This window comes from Falco rusticolus, chromosome Z (assembly GCF_015220075.1).
Source record: "Falco rusticolus isolate bFalRus1 chromosome Z, bFalRus1.pri, whole genome shotgun sequence".
Classification (NCBI taxonomy): Eukaryota; Metazoa; Chordata; class Aves; order Falconiformes; family Falconidae; genus Falco; species Falco rusticolus.
In genome coordinates, this window is record NC_051210.1 from 64,110,558 (window position 1) to 64,129,828 (window position 19,271).

General features: G+C 38.9%; 1 protein-coding gene across 2 annotated transcripts in view; it reads right to left on the reverse strand.

Annotated features, from left to right (window-relative positions):
* RAB3C (RAB3C, member RAS oncogene family) overlaps positions 1–19,021 on the reverse strand; it is a 136,929-nt gene extending 117,908 nt beyond the window's left edge. Inside the window, exons 1-2 of one of the 2 annotated variants that reach the window (XM_037374053.1) lie at positions 18,902–19,021; positions 9,167–9,394 (exon numbers count right to left, since the gene is read on the reverse strand). In XM_037374053.1, the coding sequence (XP_037229950.1) occupies positions 9,167–9,394 (228 nt within the window). In that variant the 5' untranslated portion in view covers positions 18,902–19,021. Of the gene's footprint in view, positions 1–9,166; positions 9,395–16,642; positions 16,715–18,901 lie in introns of those variants that run through there. The other variant, XM_037374052.1, reaches the window with a different exon arrangement.
* Between the last annotated feature and the right edge of the window lie 250 nt (positions 19,022–19,271).

A 19,271-nucleotide genomic window follows, 5' to 3' on the forward strand; every position in this document is an offset into this window, starting at 1 on the left:
ACAGCTAAAAACTCTGCAAAGAACTTGTTTATAAGTAATGAGTAATAAAACAATCTGGGTTAAACTAGAAAATACCTAGATGATTACAGAAGAACAATATATTTATTCAGAAAAGATTGAAGGAGATTAGCTTTCAACTACACTGCAAAGAAAGAAAAGTGGAAGAAACAGCTTCTCTACTAGAAAAAAATGCAGCCAGTATCCTAACGGATTTTTCTTAGCTGACCAAGAAATAATAATGTAAATACAAAGCTAAATCCTCCTATTTTGCTTGATGTCATCATTTCACATATAAAAGCTGTTTGCATCATCCATGTGTTAGCTACTACAAACATTATCCTGATGTGACAGTAAGAAGCCCCTTAAGGCTCTGGCTTCTTACAAAATGCATTTACGCTTACTTCCAGAACATAATGCAAATTGGGTAGTGTTAAATTAAAATGAGTTGCTTTTGTGTGACCCCCATCCTTCCTCAGTCACTTATGCCCCTCTCAGCCCAGTATAATTTCAGAATGACTTCCAGCTGTTCTAATGCAGCACTGAAAAGGCTTGCACTGAGCAGCAGAAGAAAGCAAAAGTGAGCTTTAAATACTGCTTCTACACTCCCCTTTTCATAGTATTTACATTATGGCTCCCATCCAAGGCTCTGGTCCTCCAATTTCAAAGCAACATCTGTACAGCAAGAGTGCAAGATTTTGCTCTAATCTACAACACAAATCTTACTAAAACGCAGCAGAGACCCTGTACAGGCCTTTTTTTTTTTTCCTTTGTAGATTCACTGCAGCTGTATGGATGTTTAAATGTGCTGCTAAAATGGTTCACAGGACCTGGTAGCATAGATAATTTCACTTTAAGAAATGCTGTCAATATCAATTTCATTTTAGCAATAGACTTAGTCTTGCTTCTTAAAATGATAGCTTAATAAGTATAAGTTACATCTCACAGTTTAAAATATACTGTCAGCTTTCTCTGGATTGTATTGAGCCTGAGCAATTAAAATAACTTTTTTTTTTTCAACATCAGGACAAGGCTATTGTTCTTGCTTCAGATCCCTATCACAGTAAAATTGTTCCATTCCCTTTTTCCTTCCCATCCTGAGTCCTTGTTTTAATCAAGATCAAAGATCTTGCTGTTCAGGTAAACATTTTAAAAGACTTTTCTATCTTCCCTTTCCCATCATCACTTTTTAAGGAGCCTATGTACAATCCATATAATGCTTGCACACATGTTAGTGCTGGTCCATGATAGTTCTTCCACAGGTATATGCTTCCCTATATAGGAAAAGCTGGTGTCTCACAGATTGTGATATGGAAAGCAAAGGCAGCTGAAAAATGTTATACCAGACTGCCTGGTCTCAGGTTAGGGGGAGCTGCAATGACTTTAGGTCTGGCAAGATGATGATTTGTTGGCCTAAACAATGGCAGGATGCATTTCCCAGGAGTATGGTGAAGGAAGCTGCCTAAGCTATAAAGTGCCTTAAACTAGCTCAGTTTCTCTTAGAGAATCCCCATGGAAATTTCCACTTAAACAGCGAGATAAGGCTTATTTAGAATTTTAATTATCCTAAATGCCACCTTCTCTTTCCAATTAATCTTTGCCTTTGAATACAGATGTATGATTTTACTGATAACAGGAGTCTTTGTCAGAGGATATTTAAAGTCCAGTGATGACATATATAGCGCTAAGCTGGTCACAGGGACCTGATCTCTATGCTGCAAGCAAAGCTATATAGCAAAATTGTTGAAGCAGGCAATGGAGCATTTTGTAAATCACAGAAATTTGTAGAACAGTAAAATCTTTGACCTTCTATTATAGAAAGCGTAAAAAAACCCCATTGGAATATTGGGAAAAATAGTGGAATTTAATGCTAGTTGCAGTTGCAGGACTGGTATTCACCTCAGGTTTCCTCTCCAAACTGTCTGAGGCCAGGAGTTTGCAACCACTTTGGTGAATATGAGTGTAAGTGCAAGCACGGAGAATCAAGCCACAGGGCTCTCTAGACAGAGTGCTGAAGTGATAGGCACCATCTTTTTTTTTTGAGCTGGATTTAGAGCCACTGTTTGAAACCCTCAAGACGTTGCTTTTCATAGCAATAAAACTGTAATGTCACATCAATATTTGAATAGCCAGTGCTATTTTTAAAATAAAAGTATATAAATTTTTAAAGTGCTGTCATTGGCCATTACGGCCAGTCTCACAAAGCATACACATGTGCTCTTTGCACTGAAGGTCATCTGAACTGAGTATGCCCTTCACATTGCTAAGATCTTCTTGGAAACTGAAGACTGCAGCCTGATTCTATACAATAAATACATCAAGCAGTTTTACAAGATGTGTATTGTTTGTAATCGATGCATCTATATTTTGCACCCAGAATAGGTCCCAAGGTAGCATTTCTTACAAAAAGTTTTGCAGAGTTCCGTTTTGTGTCTTCCACTAAATGACTGCAATATCACATCTGCTACCACTTCTGCAGTGAGATTTGCAAGGAAATAATAGAAGTCATCACATGTAGTACCTGTAACTGTTTCTGAGTTTTCACACCATTTACGGTGCCCTGTCTCACAAACTCTTGGTCCTATTCTCACTCAGCCTCATTGGTGCTTTCTCTCACGTCATACCTCATTATGCGAGCAATTAGTCAAACTTCAAACAGCAGCACACATATTATCTTTGCAGTTTCTGCTTATACTTCCTTTTGCTCTGATGCCTTCGAACTTTAAGCTACGTATATAAACATAATATAAACTATATCTATAATATAAACTATTTATATTATGTATACATTATATTGATGATATAAACTACTAGCACCTACTAAAGTTTAGGGAAAAGGCAAGCTGTCTTGTCTACTTTTTAAGCAAGTAGTTTTCTTTTCCATCACAAATACCTACATTAGCCATCTCCCCTTCCCACCTCTTTATTCCCACTTGACTGACTAAAAGTGAGCTATGCAACCATTTTTTTCATGGCTATTTACCTAAAATAATGGAAACCTGAGCTGAACTGGACCCATGAGTGCAACTTTAATGTAAACAGAAGAGCATCTACAAGAAACAGAATACAGAATAAAAAGGGCAAGGTAAAAAGACTACTAAGAATCCCTGAATCAAGGAACATATACAGCTTCTGGAATTAACGAAGATCCTTAAGCTATACAAAGACTGAAAACTCCTGGAAGTTCTCTGACTGAGATCTGAACACAGTAGTACTGTCTGTACTATAATGGCCTTTCCCTTGGATGCGCGATTCTTTAGTATTTGTTGTTGAAAACTCCAGGTGCCACAAAAATTCGGGTGAAAAAAACCCCAATTATGGAAAAATAATGATTAATGAATGCCAGTATTTCTGAGAAATTAAGTACCAAACATGGCTTGTACATAAGTGGAAGAGTTCTCAATGAAGACGTAGAAGAAGCACTACGTGAAATCATACAGCAGTATGAAAATAGGATCCTACACCAAAACTTTCAAGTAAATATTATCTATGGCTCTGCAAAGATATGTGTTGTGTAGAAATAAGAAAAGGAGAAGAAAGGGAATATTTTAGGCTAACAATGCCCAGCCACAACTGGGGTAATGTTCACTTGCTGGAGAGCAGCTTAAATCAAAACAAAAGCTGCTCAGAATTTCATTTTTTTTCAGCTAACAGAGAAAGTCCAGAAAGAGTTTGCATTCTGGCCATCAGAACTACATTCCTATCAACCATCTTTTTTACGGCCTTCTGACAGAACAACATTTGTGAACATGTTGCATTGCTTATCACCACACACAGGTCAGCCTAACCCAAGGCTGGCGAGAGCTGCTGCCTTTTCAGACCAGGCCTGTAACAGCAAATTAAGTTGTGCCAAGGAGCATTTTGAAGCTATTGAATTTGTCTATACCATGAAACTGCCAGCATGTTTTCTGGCATGTTTTTGACCTAGGTTTGCCAGCACTCTGCCAAACAGTTCCTGGATAAGGTTCAGGATGTAGCACAGGACAGAGAACTTTCCAAATACAGAATCTGGATGTGTCCATTCTCTTCCAGACACTGAAAGAGTTTAAATGTATGGACAAAAGCTATTCTGTGCCAAGGGACAGTCTTGGTATGTTTAAATTACTAGTACAAATGGATCCAGAGAAATCCCAGATGTCTGCAGTTGCTCTCTTCAGACACTTTTTGCCTGACATATTACTGTACACACATTTGATTTTCATGCTGAGACGGGGAATTTTCATTTTTAATATTGGATTTCCTATCCTCACCTAAAAAGGCTGTGTATTCAAAGCAGCAGCTACACACTGTCACAGCACCTGAGAAAGGAATCAAGAAATAAAACTTGATGTGGCTAACATACCATAAAAAAATAGGCAATTGAGTCAGATGTGACAAAATCAGATCCTGAACTTTGTGATGAAAAGTTTGCTATATTCGCTATCCACTATCTCCACATGCTACTCAACGCCCCTTTTATTGATTCAGCTTTCACTAACTTTCTTCTGAACCAGTGTATTTAGTGATTCTTGCACTGATGCTATAGCCTTAGTCACTGTTACAGGATATGTCTGCAATGTTGCACTGCCTCCACACATGCATATTACTGTAGGATACCCCTTGAAGACTCCAATGTCAAGGCAATTTTCATTCAAACTTCCAAATTAACACCTTTTTACTGCTAAAGCACTGTTAGGGAGCTTGTAAAGCAAAAAATCAGGTACCTATTACTTACTGATTTTTTTTTAAACAACTACTATTGTTTCAACTATTGACTGGATGACATTGCATTTCCTTAATTAGTTTATAAACCCTAGTCCTCACTTAGTCCCTAAGCCCTATGATAATTTATAGAGAACAGCTGATGTGAAGACAGCAACATTTTGGGTATCAAATGAAACTGTCATACACAGTTCTAGGAAGGATATGCTGACATAAGTTCTTACACTGACTTCTGTAGGAGGACATCCTTTATTTGTGTGTGATACTGCACCTACTTCATGAAGTCTATGGCTAGTCCCAGGGAAAAGCCATCTAAGCAGCAAAAGGCAGTGCAGTGTTCTTGTTTGATTTTTGCACCAAAGTGCTGTGATCAGATAGAAACTATGCAAATATTTCTGTATGAATGCAGTTAGAACATTTTTGTGTAATAAACAGGTCAGAGTGGGAAAACTTGAGGCTTTATTCCTCAAACAAGATTTGTACTGAAATAAGTTAGAAATCACCGAGAGTTGTAATCAAATAAATTTTAAACATAAGCTAAAGATGTGGTATGGATATATTGTCAGTTAAATAAATATGTTGACCTGTCTTTCTAATTCTTAATTTGTTCTCTAGGAATCAATATCTGCACTTTATTTTTTTTCTTTTTCCCCTATAATAATGATCTATTTTGGCAAATGTTAGCTAATGAATTCTACTGTCCAAATTAGCCCACATTTTCTCCATGAGCTCTTGCAGGTTGTTATTTCTATAAAACCATTGCCAGAGTTTAGAAAAGTAGTGTAAACCTTTATGGCATCACAGTTACAGGGTGTATACTGAATATAGTATGATAGTGGTATCTGAATGTAGTGATTTCTACAGTGAATACAGTGACAGATTTATAAGGTTAAACTTAATTGTCTGATTTGCACTTCTTTGAGCTTTTAATAATTTTCTTTTGTCAGAATTTTGTATTTTTGTGAGAATTAGTACTGACAAACCATTTTATTTTAATTCAACATAATCTGAAATCCAGCAGTTTGAATATGAAAGACTCTTCGAGCCTTCCAGTTCCATCCCTTTAATATTACTAGCTTAAACCAAATGAAGGAAAATTATATTGCTGTTTATTATTTGACACTGTAAAACACCCTAAAGTCCTCTGACAGACTTTTATACTATGCATGAATGTGCTGCATACAGACATAATTCCTTTCCAAAATTTCTTGTTTCTGTTGAGAGATCAATGCCCTTTTAGGTAAAACAGATTTTTTACAAATTTCTCTTCTTTAAAAGGCAAAAAACCTGTTAATATGCTATCTTTGTAATGTCCAAACCAGTGCTGTCACATTTATAACTGCCTGTGAAACAAAATTTCAGAGCCAGCTGGTAGTCCTGTGGAAAGGTAAGGTGCTATCACTTATGAATATCACACTTGAACTCTAAACATCTCTTGGTTCCACCAAGAAAGTCTGTGGAAAAAAAAGGTGTTTGACTCAGAAGGAAAAAACCCAAACATTACAGTGTTCCCTTCAGGCTCTTTATGACCATATGAAAAAGATATAAAGGTAAGTACTAGAAAGAGCCTTGTCCTCCCTGACTTGAACAATGAAAGAAGACAATTCAATTCAGGTCCTTTCAATCCAAGAATAAGACACTGTTGCCTCAAAGTAAGAAAAAAGTTCAAACAAATAAAAGACCTGCAGAGCCTCCCAGTAAGACAGCACCTAGTTCAACCTGTTAACCCTTGCTAATTCATCTGTGATAATCACACCATGAATTTTATCAAGAAATAATAATTCTGCATCCTTACCCATGCTGATTGTCAGCCTTCACTGATAAGCATTTGACAATCTTATTCTGAGGAAATCAGTGTTTCAAGCTCTAGCATGCTTCCAGTTGAACACAAAGTATTATCCTCAAAGGGCTATTAAACAACAGGTTTAAATGTCTACCCAAGAAAAATACGTACAAAATTGTAACAGGACACATGTTGAATTAAATGTGTCTCTAGCTAGGGAATTTTAGAGACTGAACAGCATTACTCTTTACACACTCCCGCATCTTACTGCCAGGCAAAGACAGCAGAGAAGCAGCATTCCATATACTCTTTCACTGCAGTATATGGCAAAGTAATTAAGTTCTGATCTTGTAATTCAGTATGCATTTCAAAGTTGCATTTTTGGTTTCTTCTGACTATTCAAACCTGTGAGGTTTCTCAGAAAGTTTATTTCACATATGCTGAACATCAGTTATCACATGATGTCGTCAAGTACTTTGCCAGTGATTTGAAGGAAATGTTAGAACCTCATGCATGTTTCTACTCAGAATTAACATAAAATCACACTCACTATGATTCATTTAATTTTATATTTTATCTAATGTAAATGGTCTTTCATAAATATAGTTTGAAATGGAAATGGATATTGCAGGAGTACTATTCATTTTAGAAAGATTTGCATACTTAAAGAAAAGTAATGAGGTATAATGTAATATAGACAGATATTACATATACAGATACTGTGTATTAAGAACAATATGGCTGTTGCTATAGCTTATGAGATGGGGTAACACAGCTGTATTTCAGGTTTAGTGATCTAGAATAGCTTTCTGAGATACTTAACTGATTTTATTTAAGGTTCTAAAGGTGCAAGTCAACTCATTTACTAGCAAGCATAACTGCAACACAATGCTCCAATGCAGAATACTCCATCTAAAAAGTGCAAACAGCAATAGTGAGCTGTTGCAATTTGAGTTAATTTGGCAATATCAAGGCCTTTTAAGAAATGGCATTAAAATTTTAATGAAAAAAAACCCCCACAATACTGGCTGCTATAAAAAGCTTTAGCATGAAAATAATATCTGAAATCCTGTCTTTAACCCTGCATCCTGGTAGTTGACTTTAGAAAGGTCTCTTCCATGCTCTGAGCCTCTGTTCCCTCTTCCCTAAAAGACATGGGAGCCCTTGTGTTTGTTTCACTCATTCCAATTGCAAGTTTTTTCAGGCAAGGACTGTCAGAGTCCATTTGGACTCTGCATGTTACTGCCACGCAAAGAACAACAAAATGTCCGTTTTGCTAGAACTGGAAGTTTATCCTAGAACACAGCTGCTACATCCTCTCTATGCCGTGGATAGCCTTAGAATAATGGACCGCTTTGAGCCAAGCACATATTTGTAGTCTGCCATGGAGAGGCATTATGAGAAATATAGTGGTGGCAAACTAATCACGTTAATACAACATTGTGAACTAACACTGCTTTTGCTAGAAGAGACATAAACAATAAAATCTATTTATTGTAGGGGATACTTGGTGATTAGGAAAACTGTATAAAGACTCTAATGTGAACAAAATTTTATTGCTCCATTACAAAAAAATAGTAAGGTAATGTCCATGTGAATTACCACGTGATCTCCAGCCTTGAATTACTATGACAAAACTAGAGAGTTATTGTAGTGAAGGCATGTACATGACATAGTTATCTAGTATGTAGCATGGTTACAGTCACTTGCTGTTCAAAATAAGTTAGATGAACTGGTTGTATTTTATCTGATGTGTCCTGAGATTTAATGGCTGCCCATCATTAATTTTTTTTTAAAATGTATTCATGCACAAAAAAAAGAAAATCTTGGTTAATAAATCTGTTATGAATATCCGACAATGGAAACAATGCTCAAAATCTTCAAGCACCCAAGGAAGATGGCAAAGATCTGAAGCTTTAACTCTAGGTCCCACATTGTTAAATGTTCTGCTATTCCCTCCTTTCCTTTAAGTAAGTATCATGCTACCACCCAAGAATTAGATGTGAGCATTTGCAGCTCCTGCACAAACCAGGCTATCCTTTCTTTCTGAGGAAAGATTATAGAAATGAACACCTATTCCCTTGGCATCACACTTTCCTACATGTGGCATCTTTCTACCATCTCTAAGGTGAAGGCAAGGGATAACGGGTCTCGTACACTTGGACAACACAACTGTCACACTCTTTCTTCCTCAGCAGCAGAAGAAAGATGTTTCAGGTGATTTGGATGGCAAACATGAGCAAGAAATTACGCCTTGTGTTATGCACCCACTATCATAGCTCCTAAATTAATTTATAATTTTTGTGGAAAGAAACCAGATCCTAATTGGTATTTCAAGGCCTTTTTTAATAATGTATCACTTTCAATAGCCTATATATTGCACAGTTGTTTATACCTCACTGCACAGATATCAATATGTGTCAACCTGTGTTATTTCTTAACAGAATTTAATTCAGAATATATGCTTTGCTGTACTTCAATGCCTTACAAATACTGTCTACACTCCATTATTCAAGACAGAAAAATGATGCAGGAAATAACTGCTTTTTCATTACTATGCCATATACATATATATGTAGTTATATAGAAAAAGGTTACGACATTCAGTTGCAAACCTACAGTAGTTTAAATGCTATCAAACTGCTACAGCCTGCTTAGTTCATAGAATTATTATTTTTGGCTTACCCATATCTGTAGCTTAATTCTTTTTTCATTTTTGAAAACTGTTTTTACTTTGAAATCAATCCCAACCGTGCTTACAAATGCAGATGTAAAGGAATCATCAGCATATCGGAATAAAAAGGAGGTTTTCCCAACACTGCTGTTGCCGATAATGAGAAGTTTGAACATGTAATCAAAGTTCTGGTCAGATGTATCTTTCTGGCCATATCTGGAATCTTGAGCAGATGCCATCTGTAATTCAAAATAAAAAGAAATAGTTTATTGTCTCTTATATCATATAAAAGTGGAAACAGACTTTAATGGAATTTTTGATACCAGCTATAAATGAACTAAAGAAATTCACACAGCTTTAATTCTTTTTTATGATTCTTGTATCTATGGTAATAGTTCCAGTTGCAAAAGAGGAAATAAACATCACTGGTGACTGGTACCAAAAAAAAATATCAATTTTGAAAATCCATGACCGTTCTTGAATATATAATTAAAAAGATCTACCTTCAGAAAATGTGATGAATGAAGTAGCGAAAACACAAATATATTTCACTTGTGCAGAAGGAAGAGATCAATGTTGCATTATTAAGTAGAAGGTATGTTTCCAAGCAAAAGCTTACTATGTTTTACATCTGATAAAATTCTTGAACCATTCATTTTACTTTAAATATGCTGCTGTCTTTTATAATACCTAAAACCTTATTCAAAGCATTATGCCTTTAGCAGCTTTCAGTTACCATACCATTAAACAGTGTGTTTGGTATATACCTCTGAAATGAGGTCTTGATTTCTTCTAGTTCTAGTCTGTTCTATAGTTTCGGAATTTGCAATGTTAATGCAACATCATCATAAGTGGCAGTTGTCAACGTTTTCAAATCTGAGTCCATAAATACAGTTTCTAATCCATATAAAACACCTGAATATGCACAGATTACTGAATGCAGCTAAACAGCAAGCTTATTTTACTCTAGAGACTACAAAGATTATGGGTTCCATTTATAAAAAGTACACTTTTGGCTTTCAGGAAGGTTGCAGAGATTAACTTGAAAACCTTGCAAAAATTCTACCTGGGATGCTCAAAAAACAGATGGCAAAAATTAAATACTTAGAACTAGGTAGTGTTTCACCTCATATGCTTTTTAAGAAAAAATGTCAAGTATTTTGGGACGGTGGCAGGATTTTAAATTCTTGGAGTCTGGCAATACTAAATGCAACAGTTTTGCACACTGACCTCAGACAGAAAGACACACATCATATCCTAACATAAAGGCTCATGGAAAAGCAGCTCATGTCAAAGCTTCCTAAGTTAGACATTCCAGAGTGCACTTGTGCAATGAGAGAGGACAGATGGAACCAGGGTAAGGGCTGTACACTAACCCACCTTCTCAGCAGATTTCCAATTACTACAAAAATTTTCTGAACTAATTCTGCTGTCTCATAGCACAAATAACAGAATGCCATCTTCTATGGGCTGCTGAAGAGGCATATAGAAGCACGGACAAAAAGTCGTGAAGGAATCAATGGAAGTAGCAAACTTTTGGGAGAAAATTCAGTGTAAGATTTATGTTTCATAAATAATGCACTAGGGAGTGCTTGATTTCAGAATTACCCTTTCATTTGGTAGTGACTAAAGTTCTTGTTTAAAAGGTACCTACATGCTTGCAACCTGAGTGCTTGTATTGGCCGTAATATTTATTAACTTCCTTCACAGGCATGAAACAAAGAAGTATTAGAAAAACCCTAAATATTACCAAGCATACACATTACTAATCTTTCATCTTTCTGATTTCTATAGCAAAAGACAGAAACATATGCTGCTCACCTTCACTGCTCTCCTTTACTGTGAAAATATTTGGGGATATTTCACTTAGAACGTGAGAAAAAGAAAATCAAATCCTGTTTATACCAGTCTAATCACAACTGGCTATGAAGTAGTAAAGAGTATGCTAGTGTTGTGTACAGTTTGCAACTAGAAGTCAACAAAGTCCAGCAGACAAAAGACTGTGCACTGGCTGGGGATGCTAGTGTCTAACCTGTACACCTTCCCCAGCAGCCTTTTCTGCTGCCCTTGTGGCTCCTCCCTGTGATGCAGCAGCTGAAACCAGTAGTTACTGCTTCTAGCAAGACGAATAGTTTTCTTTCTTGATTTTATCTCCTAGGAAGCCATCCATGTAGCTTCTTCAGCTCACTTAAGGTTTAAAAAAAAGGGGGTTTAGCTTTCATTTAATTTGCTGTCCTCAGTCCTATGCGCCTTACCATTCATCTCCATGTACTTTAATGCCTAACACTTCAGAAACAGTCTGATTCAGTGAGCAGAGGAATCAGGAGACCTGGATTCTAATAATAGGCTTGCTAAATCTTGTGCAGTATGTAGCCTTCCTGAGTAAGAACAGGTTTCCTGTGGATGGTTTTAAACACAGACTTGCCCCAGAAAGAATTTCAGTGTTCCACTAAATTAATGTGTTTATGTGCATTACCTATGCAATAGTTTCCTTAAAAGTTCTTAAAAAATAATAAACCAATAAAACCGAACCTTCACTGTCCCTTGAACTCATGGATTCATTACTTGCAGTACCACAGACAGAATTATGGGCAAGCTGAACAGAGAATTGCAGCTAACTTTTATTTCAGGGACAGGAGTATGTCTGCCTATTACAGGATGCAGAAGATATAGGAAAGGATTAATTTTGTCACCTCCCACCAGGGGAATCGTGACATGATTTGGGAGGTACTGGCTATAATTTATACTGTTTGGAAAGACTAATTTTAGCCTATAGAGCCAGCCAGGTATCTTTTAAACAAAGATCCAAAGATCTTTGGATCCTCTCTCACATCCAAAACCGAATGAGTGTTAGAAAAGTACTAGTGCCTGCATTAGACTGAAGAAACATCAAACTGAGTATGGATGCTAAGACTTTGCCATTACTTCCCACATTCACTCATTCTGTCGTAAGCTCAGACACAGATTCTTCAGAATACAATTCACATCACCTATATCAGGGTCCTGCACTAAATGATAATCTAGAGAAGTCTCTATTTTTCTGCTGACTGTAAGGGAAATCTAGATGTTTGGTCCTCTTGAACTTTGCGAATATGTCTGCAGACTTCCTTAAATGCAAGCTGCTGACTTCAAGTAAGTATGGGATGCACTGTAGCCCACTTCCCCATGTATTAGTATGTCAGTTCACTCCTAACTGGACTTGTCCCTGCTATGGAGGCATTTGGCAAAGAAATGTGAAGAAGCTAGTGCTGTTGTTATGCTCTTCCTTTGGAAATAGTGCTGGAAAATATCACAAGGAATGCAATGTTTGGACCTGTAATTAAATAATGCATACATGGAGGAGAAACAAATAAACATGCCAGACTCACTAATGTTATGTTACTCTGTTTCAAAGAAAGCAAAACTCTTACCTTTATTTTGACAAAGTTCTCTTTTCAAGTGATTAAATGGGTATATTAAACAAGCATCACTTCCACTAAAACTCACTGAGCTTTCTTTTCAGTATTTTTTTCTCCTTATTTAGTGAAACTGAAGATAGAACACACAAGGCTATTTTCATTAGTATATTGCATACTTTATTTTTTGTTGAATGAGTCCCTATTCAGATCCCTGTACCCATCAGGTTGTTAGCACCAAAGGCAATCTCAGGTTATCTCCTAAAGGACCCAGGACATACTTGAAAGTCCACTAGGAAATCTAAACTCAAGACAATGATCAGAAGACTTACAGTCAGGAGGTCTCACATACCTTCTCCCAGTTTTGATACAGAGTAGGGTTGTCCCCAGACTGAATATGGACCAAGGGCAAAAAGAATGGCTTTATATTCTTCCTTGCTTACAGCATATTCTTTTATATATCCACACTCCTTAAATAAAGATTATTTATGGGCAAAGGCAAGTTTAATCATTGAGTTTCCTATATCAGACTCAGGTACTTTTCAAGTCTTATATTCAACTGTTTCCTTGATCCCAAGATAATAGGCTAAAACAAGGCAGGGTGGAGAAAAGATGTCTGAAGAAGTATGTGTTTACCTGCCACCTTCATGATAATAACAAAACACTTGACTATGTTACGCTTTATGGCCTTATAGGACCTCTTTCTTTGATAGAATTAAGTTGAACAGCTTTCTCATTTAAGCAGAGCAGCGTGCCATGAATCCCCCTGGCCTGTACTTCTATATACATTCCACTCTGAATGCCTAATGCAGGATAAATTGCCCCTGGAAAATATGACACAAAAGGCAAGAAAAGCTGGGACTTAAAATACTGGGGCTCGTTCTTTATGCCTTTTACAAATACATTGTTTTTCTTTAAAAACTATATAACCAGGCATGTCTTAAAGGAAAAGATCAATAGCAAGTGCAGAAAAAAATGCCTTGTTTCTATCTACAGTAAGGATAGACAGACACTGATTTGTAATTTACATTTGTTTCAAAGAGCAACACTCCTTTACATAAAGCATAGAAATATATACATTTCCATTGCTTTCTAAAAAGAAACTGACTTTAGTCATTTTTTTAGTAAAAAGACAGAGTTCCGTACACACACAGCTTTTTGTGAAGTGATCTGTGAGGTGATCTTTTTGCTTTTTGTAAAATATAATTAGTCAATGGATATTAAAACAATGGAATACAATGGGAAAATTCAATGTTTGTAACTCACTGGACTGTATGTAGGATGCACCACAAGTGAGTGTCTAATGTGCAAATCAAATGTCATCATCAGAGTAGTAAAAATGTTACCTAGATCCTTATACACCATGACAACATAACCCAATCATTAAGAAATCAATGATATTCTAGGTAAAATACCAGGCCAATACTCTAGAGATTGGGTTTTATTCCTAATCTTTCAGAGGTATCCTACGACTTGTTTTCCTTTTTTCTGTGTCTTGGACAAGCAGCTTATCCTCCCTTACATTTGGTGCACTCTCAGAGAACACATCAGTATCCACAGATGCAGAACAGAGCCAATTCTCACAAATCCTTATCATCTAATTTTTAACTGTCCAATTAATAAGACTTAGAGTTCAGTGGACAATGCACCAGCCACTTACTTTGAATTTACGGATTGCTAGCCATCTGCAGAGCACAGCTTGTGAACCAATGTACTTGGCAGCATGAGGAGAAGCTTATCTGCTTCAAGGTATTATAAGGTTAGATTCATGAATATGTGTAAGCATATCATAACCCGATTGGAAATGTGTAGTTAGAAATGCAAAGTTTTATTATAAGTGGCATACTGAAATGACAAGTTGGGGAATATTGGAAAGATACAGAGAGGTGAGTGTCTATTACATTCTAAAGAAGCTCTACTTGCTTCCTATCAGCAGAAGTAGCACAAACGTGGCCACAGTGCTGGCAGCTGTCCAGGACAGCAGAATGCAAGGTGCAATAAAGAACAGTTCTGGCAAGGCTCTAGCACATGGATTCTGGTGAATCCACTTGTGGTGAGCTAGGGCATTATCTCTTCTTTGTCTTTCTTTAACCTAAGTTTACCTTCTCTGTGAAAAAGGTAGCTTAAGAAATGTATTTCCAATTCCCACTCTAGGTAGTACAGCAAAATCCCCTTCTCCAAATAGTGGCAAAATCAGAGATGAAGTCCTAAGTAGGTTAGCCTAACACAGGATGTCAAGAAACCACCAAAAAAGTGCAGCTCTGAAAAAAAAAAAAACCCAACCCTAAATAAATACAAGCTGTGTCAGGCCAAGTACTCCAGTAGAAATTAATTTGAATTTACCAGGGGGTAAGAAAGAGAATGAAGACAAGGTGGCTACAGCCCTCTGTCATTTGCCCTATTTAGCGCAGCATTCAGGGTTATGAGACTAGCAAAGACTGTGCAGCTTCTCTAGTCTCCACAGCAGCTGCATCAGGCCAAAAGACACAGTGAAATACTAGTGCCACTGTTTAAGGCAGTGGTGAGATACCATTTGTAACAATCTGGTCATGAATGTTTACAAAAGCTGAGTTCAGACTGGAAAGTACAGAAAAAGTTTATTAGGAAGACCAGAAGAATGAAGAGCTTATTTTATGAAAGAAAACTTTTTTTTTAAAAAAAAAAAAAAGGAGTAAGCAAAACGTGAGCTTGTTTCCTTAGATAATAATCTGGAGTGAACATTAGGGAATGAGAACTATTTAGACAAATGTAAACTGGAGCAGGCACTGGACATTAAGAAGTTAATATAAACTAGCCCTGAGTGCCTTCGAGCTGGAGATTAGAAAGATCTAACCAGCAAAGGGAATGAGCTTCCACAGTACACTTCCAAAAAGGGGTAGTGACAGAAAGAGGACTACTGACTCCAAATGCAGCTTGATCAATTAACAAAAAGGTGTATATGACTTGCTCTGTGGACTCTAATGGCTTGGCAGGCTCTTCCACTCTAGTGCTTCTAATTTGAACCAAGATTAATGTATCTAATAATTTTGCTGAGTGATAGGAGATTAATTGCCCTGCTGACTCCTGTGTCTCAGAGCTTTGATTTGGCTTTTTTCATCACAACTTAAATAAACTCTCAAATATCTGGAAGCAGTCTTTTTACTTGCTATTGCCCTTCTCCATTGTGTTTGGATGTGTACTGTTGCAAACCTGTTTTGTCTGGGCATAACCATTGCCAGTAACAAGATACAAAAAAGCCAAGAAGAAAATGTTCTCCTTGGCAAAGCTGATTATTTACAGATTATTTCCCACTTCCTAGCTTTCCCTCACCTCTGTGGCCTCCATCACCTTTGAAATGATCTCATGCCCTGGCAAGTGAAAGAGAGGGTTTCCGGAGATCTAGCATTTTCTTCAAAATGCCGTCATCATAATGCCCACATGCTCTGATAAACACTAGGAAAAGGTTATCCAAACTACATTTCCACTTTCTTATTCTGGCAAAGTGTAGCTTTGTGGGAAGTCTGCATGCTACAACCAGATAGGGACTGAAACTTGGAGTGAATCAGTGTATGAATCACTGAGAATGTTCCATTGAATCTTCACTTTTGAAAGTACCATGGAAGCCTTAGGGGAAACCACTGAGAGACACAGATGTTTCAACTACTTCACACCAATTCTTAAAAGAATATGCAGAAACCATACAAACTTCTATATTTCACAGAAAACGCAGCTGACTGCTTTTGACTTCTAAACTAAAGCCCTCTCCATGGACATAAGCCCTACTAAGACTTATGTCCATTCTTTGAAAACATGGCTAGAAAAATGAGAAGTAGTCAGAAACTGACCCAGAACCAATTGTACCCAGCAGATGACAACAGCAAACTTTTACACTAGGTAACTCCTTCTCTGGAAGGACTTTTTGGGCTGCTTTTCTGGTCACTGTTGGCCCTTCTTGCCTACAGAGAAACTGCATGAACTTGAGATTGAAACAATTTGTAAATACAGAAAGACAATGCCACTGCACAGGCCCTTTTCCTCCTCCTGCTAAAATAGTTCTACTTTTTAGTTTTCTTTTTAATTATTGCTGGATAGAAATGAAAAAAAAATGCTTACACTTTCCTCTGAGGGTTTTTTTTTGTGATGATCAAAAGACATAGACTTGATCACTCTTTCTGCAATTCGGAATAGTAGCTCTGTAACAGACTGTTCCATAACTTCGTTGTGTGCAATGAAGCAACTACATTTTTTTCACGTAATAGGAAATCAGATAGCTAAAAGAGATAAATCAAGCAATTAGTTCAGCCAAACTAAACCACATTTGGACAAGGATCAACCATACTAGCCTGATGCTGGAAAACTAGGCATGCTTAAGAAGAAGAATATACAACAGAATAGTGTTTTACTGGAATTCTTAATAATAATAATAATAATAGAGTATGCTGGTAAGAGTGTCAAGTAGAAGAAAGAAAAATAACACGCAAACACTGAATGTGGGGGAAAAAATATCAAACCTCATCTGCCAGACTGCATTTTCACATCTTGGAAAAATCCAGATGCTTCTGATTATGATTTTGAATGAGATAAGCTTAAAAATAGACACTGTTTGACCATCTCACCAGCCTTGAAAATGTGGAAATTTTCGGTTTTTTTCTAGATCTCTGTCTTTTTTTTTATACTAAGGGTGTGATTTCTCCTGACTTTTAATCAATTATATTTAACATATATTTGTACTGACAAACATAAAAAAATTAAAAGTTTTTCTCCAATGTGTCAAAATACATATTTATATATATAAATATATATATATATGTATGTGTGTATGTGGACCTTCCTTTCTTTAGAAGATTTTAATGTTGTACCACTTTTTTGTTTCCGTAAGCCTGTAACAACATCAGTGAATTCAACACTGCCAAAAAGGTCAAATGCAATAGTGACCAACTTGTAGTTGTGATGCTTTACTAGTGAAATTTGCTTTTAATGAAATGCTCACCAAAGCAAATACATACTAAACATGACTTCAGTATCTCAATAAGCATGTGTAAATAAATGTGAAATACCACATAAACATTTCCAACACACACATGTAGCATTCAGGACCAGGCATTTTCAACAGCATTCTGATTATTGCTGCTCTCCAATCAGAAAGCTGAAAGACATTCTTAATGAAGAACAGCTTATTTCTAGTGCACCTGTTTGGCTGAAAGGTTTCAGCATGTGACATCTGAGCAATTGCTCTGCAAAATATACATGAAATGATCAGTCTCTGTCCAAAGTCAAGCAGCCCAAAGTCAAGCAAACCCAACTCCATTTCAACATAACTTAAGATTTCAGACTTCACTTTGAACGCACATATTGAAAAGGATGCAGAACTTCCCTTCAGGTTGAAATTCTGTTACTGTCAGAGTAGATATCCAGCATAAAAAATATTAGCTAGCAGAGCTGCAGTTCGTAACTTAAATCACAACGGACAGCAGAAGTGGTCTTTGCATTGTATAAAACCATTGATTGTTCCCAACCCACTGGTAATATGACTGACTTTCTATTAAAAAACAGTCATGTGTTCAAATATAGTTACAGTCTGGTGCCCCCAGAACTGCTTCCCGCATGAGATTATAAAACAGGTCCTAATTAATAACTGAAGTACAGTTCACCAGCAGAAACTGTTTGGAACCAACAACCTAGGAACTGCTAAAAACTCTGTGTAATGTAACTTGTGTCTGCACAGCACCTGTTTCTCCAGTGCTATAAGGAGCATTATATTCTTCCATACATAACAACTGCTGAAAAGGGGCCACCCTTCTCTACCCCCAGTCCTAGCCCCGAGCCACCTCTCCTGTTGCAGACGGGTAACTGCTTCTTGAATAAACGGGTGGAAGATACCGCGCCGATCCCTGCGCATCCAGGTGGGACCTCCTTACATCCCATCGCCCAACCACTTCCACCCGCCCGCTCCGGGGGAGCTGCCGCCGCGCTGCGAGAGCAGGGTCTGCACAAGACCGTGCGGTGTGCCCAGGGCGACCCGGAACCCACCCGCGGCCGCGGCGGCGGGGCGGCGGCCGCGGGAGGGCCCCGCCGCTCAGCCCCCCGCCCCGGCTGCCCCGCTCCCCGGGCCGGGGCCCCGCACCCCTGCCCTGCCACGGGCCGCGGCCAGCGCCCGCCCGCCGGGGACACCTCTCGCAGGGACACGACCCCCGCCCGGGCCCCACCGCACACACCCCGGCGCCCTCAGCCCCGTCCTCCTCACACCCGCCGGCCGCCAGCGGGAGAGCCCGGCCCGGCGGCCCCGCCACGCCGCCGCAGGCGCCCGGCGCTCGGCCGCGCTGCTCCCGCCGCCCCCCTCGCCGCTCGCTCGGTTCCGGCCCAGGGACCGACCTACATGGGCGCTTCGTGCCTCATGGCCGGGCGCGGCCCGCCGCTCGCTCCGCTGCCGCCCGCCGCCCGCCCGCGCACGCCAACAGCCGCGGCCGCCGCCCGCCCGGGCTCTGCTGACAAACCCGCGTCGCGATCAGCACCGGAGCTGTCCCCGCTCCGCCCCCGGCACCGCCCCCCGTCCCGCGCGCGCCCGGGAGCCGTAGTCCGCCCGCCCCGCCCCGCCGCCGCCCGGCCGCGCAGGCCGCACTACAGCTCCCGCGGCGCTCTGCGCACGGCGGCCCGCCGCCGCGGGGGACGGCGCGGGCGGAGGCGGCGGGGCCAGCGCGGCGCTTTGCAAACTCGTCGCGGGGCCGCGGGGAGCGGCGGGGCC